Raw genomic sequence first — 6,882 nt, forward strand, 5'->3', positions numbered from 1 at the left:
AAACCTCAGCCTATGACAGTGACCATAACGCCCTAATATTTCACGTAAGGAAGAACACATCTGACCTCCTAACACTCGAAACACTGACCGAGATACCCAGGTACAACTACAAAAAGACAGACTGGAAAAAGTTCCAAAACATACTCGAACAAAACTGTGACCTAAAGATCTACAACAACGTCAACCTAACAAACAGACAAATCGCCTCATTCATAGACGAAATAGAAAACATACACAAATCGCTCTCCAAAAATCTGTGCCAAACATAAAACAAAAAAATTCATGCGAGCCCTATATCAACAATAAAATAAACCCCTATATCAACAACAAAATAAAAGAACTACATCGAGACAAAAGCTACATAATCTCCAAGATAAACAACATAAAACTTAACTATTCTTACGACAAAAGAGAAGAATTGGAATTCCTAAAGTACCTACTATACAAAATAAAAGCGCAAATGAAACAAGAATTCGCTAACTCTATAAACCATTACTGGACAAATAAAATAAAAAACATCTCCAAATACGACTCAGCCAACATGTTCCCACAAATAAATCAAATCTTCAGACCAAAAGGACAAAACCCCATCCCACCTCTCAAATTGCCCCCAGAAAAAAACTCCCTCATCCAAGAAGCAGGTATAACGATACACAACACCATCAAAGACACCGAGGGTAACTTCATAATAACTAAAACAAGAGAAAAACTAGCCATTATCGGCACCCACTTTTCCAAAATACACACACAAAATGAACACATAGGCCGAGATCAACTAAACAGAATTATCATCGCCGAAACAAACAAACTCAAAAATGAAATGGAACAAGACAAAACGCTAAACAAAACAGTCTGCACATTGTCAAACGAAAACACCGCAGACAGCCCCAAACAACCAGATCCAGAAATAAACTACTTCACAAATTAAAATCAACTAAACACAATCAGTTCTGCCCGAGCAGTCGAACTATGCGGACGTAAAAACTAGTGCCTCCGACATTGTGCGACAAGAGTAGAGATTTACCCAAGCGCCTACCGAACAAAATAAAATGGTATTACACAGTACTCTTCAACAATGCACTAAACAACACATATTTCGCCAGAAAATGGAAAAAAGCCAAATGCCAAACTGATAGCTATTACAAAAAAAGATAAAGACGGCTCATCGCCCGCAAACCTACGACCCATAAGTCTCCTCCCCAACATAAGCAAAGTATTTGAAATAATCATAAACAACCCACTAACCTCCTTCTGCACAAAAACTGACATAATCCCAGAAAATCAATTTGGCTTCAGGCACAAACACTCCGCAATTCACGCAATAAACGAACTTACGTCAGACATTTGCTGAGCCCTAAACGCAAAACAACGAGTAGCCGCCTGCTTAATAGCAGCTTAATAGCTCGAAAAAGCTTTCGACACAGTCTGGATCCCAGGTCTCATATACAAATTGATTAAGAAAAACCTTCCTGAACACCTAATTAAAATAGTCTGGGACATGATCACAAGCAGAACATTCGTAATAACCGAAGGTTTAAACACATCAAGCAAAGAATTCTCCATAACAAACGGTCTGCAACAAGGTACAGTAAATTCCCCGCTACTTTTCAATATTTACAACAGTGACTTACTAAATTTCTTTAATCTCAATACATCCACCCACAAACGCTCCATAGCCTTCGCAAATGACCTAATCATCTACGTAACAGGCCGCAAAACTAAGACAATAAAAACTGAACTGCAAGAACTTTTCGAAAAAATAAACAACTATTACCACGCATGGAAACTAAAAATCAACACAAGCAAATTCAGACCCAATCAGAAATCGGCCCAACAGAAAGAGAACACTGCAGAAAATTCCAACTAAGAGAAAAGGCAAACAAAGGGGCACTCATACCACACAAAGACTGCGTAAAATACCTAGGAGTAAACATAAACTTCAAATTAAACTACAAGCAGCACACCGAACCTCAACTTGCTAAGGCCAATAAAGCATCTTGGAGAATAAAAAAACTATTCTACTCCAAACATCTCGACAGCAAAGTAAAAATACTATGCTACCAAGCACTAATCAGACCGATCATTACCTACGGCTGCCCAATCTGGCACAACATATCAACCTCCCAGATGGAAAAAATCTGCATATTCGAAAGAAAATGCATCAGGGCTTGCTTGAGTACTTACAGATCCGAACACAGCGGATTCAAAAAATATGTAAAAAACAAAACAATATACCATCTAGCCAACATTCACCGCATAGACTGTCACATCCTAAAGCTAATAAGAAACAACTTCGCGCAAGCGGCAAAAATAAAAGAAAACAACTTAATCTTCAGTTACCTATTTCCTAACAACGCATATTACAAAAACACTCTGATAACAAGCCACATCCTCCCAGAAGCTTTCCTACACCTAGACGAAAAAAATACCTCTAGGACCAAAACAACATCCCAATAAGTTATCACATAAAAAGAAAAATAGGGATCAAAACAAGACTCTACGAAGAAAACATAAATGGACAGACCGCAGACACCAGATGGAGATACAACATGGCCCGCCCCCGGAAAGACACCAAAGACAAATACAGAAAAAACACAAAAAAATACTGGTGGATACAGAACCCATAATAAAATAAGAGAGAACATTAAACCGACAGAACTCAATTCTGACATCTCATAACACAGGTCTAAACTGTAAATACTGTAAATGTTTGTAAATAAACCTATTTGACATCTCCCTCCCCCTCTCTCTCCCTCTCAACCCACCCCTCCCCAAAGTGACACAGCACCCAAAAAGCAGACTACCGAAGCGTCCTGTTTTGCGACCAAGTTTTCAGGACAGAAAAAAATAAAAAAAAATACATAAAAAAAACTCCGCTCCCCGGCGGTTAAACCCAAAAATTGTATTATACAACGAAAAATGTAAAGCACCGACACATAATACAGCATGGCTACATCATACCGCCGCGTATCGGTACCTTTGCCTACCATATCATTACAAAAATTCACCGTTTATTGTGAATATGTATTTAAAACTGTATTCTTGGGCTCAATAAATAACTTTAAATCGCAAAAAAAAAACACCTCCAGGGCGATCCGCGGATTCCAACCGCCAACACCAGAGGGCTGTTACGACGACAAAGAGTCTGTCTGTCTCACTAGCGGTCGAATGTACGGTGTCACGATACAAATACCGCACCCAGCTAGACTCCCTCTACGCCTAAGGCAGGGACTATTGGGTATAGCCTTACTGACGAGTCCACCGGTAGTCCCGGGACGAGACGCTCATTTTCTTTTCACACGGCAGGGCCATAACGCTGCCAAAGACCTATAGAATAGTGGTGGTTTAGAATCGAGACACAAAAGGGACATGGAAAGAAATAGAGGAAAGAGTAGATGGAAGAGAAGAGGAAGTAACGATCATAGGAGGAGATTGGAATGCAAGAACGGGAGAAGAGGGAGGACTGATAAACGAGAAACTAGGAAAAGAGAAAAGCAGGAGATCGAAAGACAAGACAATAAATACGGAAGGAAGAATTCTATTAAAGTATCTGGACGAAAGAGGCTGGACGATAATTAATGGTCGATGCAAAGAAGGAGAGATGTGGGGGAGAGAGGAAACTCGGTAATAGATTGGCAATGTGGTGGTTGGCAATCAGGAGGCGATAGAAGAAATAATAGACATGATGGTAGGAAAAAGAATAAAGTCAGAGCACATGCCGTTGGAAATAGAAATAGAGGGACCAGAGATACAAAGAGATGAGGAAAGAAAAGAAGAAGAGAAGGAGAGGAGGGAATGGACAAACGAAAGTGTGGGAAGATATTTAGAGGAGTGTAAAGACTGGGCATGGGAAGAACAGTAGAGGAAACGTGGACAGAAACGAAAAAGAAGATAAACGAGGCAATACCAAAGAAGAGAGTAAGGATAAGGAAATGGAGCATAGGAGAAAAGGTGCGGTGCGACAAGGAGTGGAAAGAGAGGAAAAGGGAGATAAGAATGAAGACGACAAAATTTAGGGAAAGAAAATGCAGTAGAGAAGAGTTCATAGAGGAGAAGAAGGCATCTAAACAATAGTGTAAACAAAAAAAGGAGAAGCAGGAAGAGGAAGAATTGGAGAAAATCAACAAGATCAAAACAGAGCAAAAAGCCTAGAAATATATAAATAAATATAGAAGAAGAAGAGAGGTTATAGACGAAAATATAAGTTAAGAGGAGTGGAAAAATTATTTTATGGAAATGTTAGAAGGGACAGAAAACAAAGAAGACAGAAGAACAGAAGGGCGGAGAGTGGAGGAGGAATTAAAGGAGGAGAGGGAAGACAATATAGAAAAGGAAGAGGTGATATTCCAAATAAGAAACTTGAAGAAAAAAAAGCAACGGGGGGAGATGGTTTGGAAAACGAGGTATGCGCCGAAGGAAGTGGGGGAGGCGTTATGGGAGATGTTAAGGAAAATATGGAATGGAGAGGGGATACCTGGAGACTGGAGAAAAAGCGTAATATATCCGATTTACAAGAGGGGAGACAAGGGAGCAGTGAAGAGCTACAGAGGAATCACGTTAATGGACACAGAATATAAGATTTATGCAGGAATACTGGACGAGCAGCTGAAGGCGGAGATCGAAGAGAAGCTTTTTCTTTTTTATTAACGTGGAGGAAATCCGCACGGACACTAGGTCCGTTTCTGGGGAAAAGCGGCGTGGTAGTGCCGGACTCCAACCGACTAAAACCTCCACGATGACCGTCCCGGCTACGATCGAAAGGGGCCGGTGTGAGCGATACAACCCCCCCCCCCCCCCCCCCCCCCCCCCCGCCCCCCCCCCCCGCACCCCACCCCCGCCCCCCGCCGCCCGGCCCGCCGCCCCGCGCGTGCCAAGCTGGGAGAGAGCCAATTCGGGTTTAGGAAAGGAAGAAGAGTGATAGACGCAGTGTATATATTGAACCACGTAATAGACAAACAATTGAGCGGAGAAAGATGGAAACAATATGCATGCTTCGCGGATTTAAAGGCAGCATTTGATAGGGTTAGCAGGAAAAAGCTGGGGGAGATAATAAGGAGAATGGGGGTTAACGAGAAGTTAATCAGAAGGATAGAGGAGATATACGAAGAAACAAGGAACGTAGTGAGGACCAGGAACCATAACACAAAAGAGTTTTGGACAGTGAGGGGATTAAGACAAGGGTGCCCGTTGAGCCCAACACTATTTAACATCTATATGGCAGGGCTGGAAGAGAAAATAAGGAAAGGTCAAGTAGGAAGCATAGTGGTAGGAGACAGAAAAGTATGATCACTATCATATGCAGATGATATTGTATTGAAGGCGGACAAAGAAGAGGAATTAAAGGAAATGCTGAAGAGATTTAAAACATTCCTAGAGGAAGCGGAACTGGAATTAAGCACGGAAAAGACTAAAGTAGTAGTGCTTGAAAAGAGAAGGAACAATAGGAGACAAAGAAAATGGAGATGGGATGAGCAAGAACTAGAAGAAGTGGACGAGATAAGATATTTAGGGTACATACTGCAGAAAAATGGAAGTGATGAGAAGCATATTCAAGACAGAAAAAAGAATGCAACAATAGCGATGAAAAAGACATGCAGCGTAGGAGAAAGGATATTTAAGTGGGACTACAAGAGGAGAATGAGGATGTTTGGAGCACTGGTAGAGAGTGTGGTGCTGTTTGAAGCGGAGGTGTGGGGATGGAACATAGAAGAGAGATTAGACAGAATATAAAGGAGATATGTGAAATGGATTCTAGGCTTGGACATAACAACGCCGAATTACATTTTGATAGAGGAGTGCAAGATAGAGGAAATAAGAGAGAAGGCACTGAAAAGAGCAGTGATATATGAGGAGAAAGCCTTAGAATCAAAGAAGGAATTAGTAAAGGAGTGTATAAAGGAGAGAGAAAGGAATTGGGGAAAGGGTCAAGAAGGGAAAAGGGCAAGAAAAAGAAAGAAGGGGTTAGAGGAGGTGGAGGCTCTGCGGTGAAGAGAAAGCAGGAGGAGGAGAGTTTAGCGTGGAAGATTGCCGATGAAGATGGGTACGCATAAGTAGAGGCCAACCCGAAGTAATGTCGAATGATTGTACCGGGTTGTCACCTCGAGTACCTCCCAGTGAACAGGAGGAGGAGTTTTTAGTGGGTACGGCGACGCCATCTGCTCCCATATAACTCAGTGACGCGGGTCACTGGGTATACGAAACAGCATTTTCCCCTCCTCGCGCAAAAAAAAAAGAGGAAGGGAGCTCAGCAAGGAAATAAAAGCCAAAGACGGAAAGAGCACTTAGTTATAAGTGTTAGTTATAAGTTATTACATACAGATAGATTAAGTAAGGTGCAATCGTTCAGTATAAGCAGTTGTATATAGTTATAGAAGAGCTAGTGTAAGAGATTTATAAATGATGTAATGGAATTATATAAGAGATGTAAACCGAAAATCGTCCAAAGCCGAAAGGTATGGACTAAGTATAAATAAATAAAATAAATAAATAACAAAGGTAATGTCAATAATCAAACTTTTTTGTTTATTCCTAAAACTGAAAAGGTAAAGACAGTGTTGATGGTCGCAGGCATGCTGACACCTCCAGCTTTTATGTTCTGATTCTTTTTGTATTTCGCCCTGTGATTCTGGGAGCCGATCGTGGTCTGTCACATGTTGAAAACAAAGGTAATGTCAATAATTAAATTTTTTTTGTCTATTCCTAAAACTGAAAAGGTAGGGACAGTGTTGATGGTCGCAGGCCTGCTGACACCTCCAGCTTTTAAAACCTGATCCTTTTTATATTTCATCTTGTGATTCTGGAAGCAGATCGTGATCTGTCAGAGGTGGAAAACAAAGGTAAAGTCAATAATTAAACTTTTTTTTCTATTCCTAAAGCTGAAGA

General features: G+C 40.9%; 2 protein-coding genes across 2 annotated transcripts; both read left to right on the top strand.

Annotated features, from left to right (window-relative positions):
* Positions 1 to 1,779: 1,779 nt before the first annotated feature.
* LOC117151779 lies at positions 1,780 to 3,862 on the top strand. Its single transcript, XM_033321348.1, is given in 2 exon segments — positions 1,780 to 2,043; positions 3,350 to 3,862. Coding segments are annotated over 2 exon segments (777 nt in total).
* Positions 3,863 to 4,877: 1,015 nt separating this feature from the next.
* On the top strand, positions 4,878 to 5,952 carry LOC117151781. The gene has a single exon (XM_033321349.1). It carries the CDS (start codon positions 5,347 to 5,349, stop codon positions 5,728 to 5,730), a length of 384 nt encoding a protein of 127 aa, XP_033177240.1. The 5' UTR covers positions 4,878 to 5,346; the 3' UTR covers positions 5,731 to 5,952.
* The last annotated feature ends 930 nt before the right edge of the window (positions 5,953 to 6,882 follow it).

Source organism: Bombus impatiens, unplaced genomic scaffold (assembly GCF_000188095.3).
Source record: "Bombus impatiens unplaced genomic scaffold, BIMP_2.2 scf_0422, whole genome shotgun sequence".
Taxonomy (NCBI): Eukaryota; Metazoa; Arthropoda; class Insecta; order Hymenoptera; family Apidae; genus Bombus; species Bombus impatiens.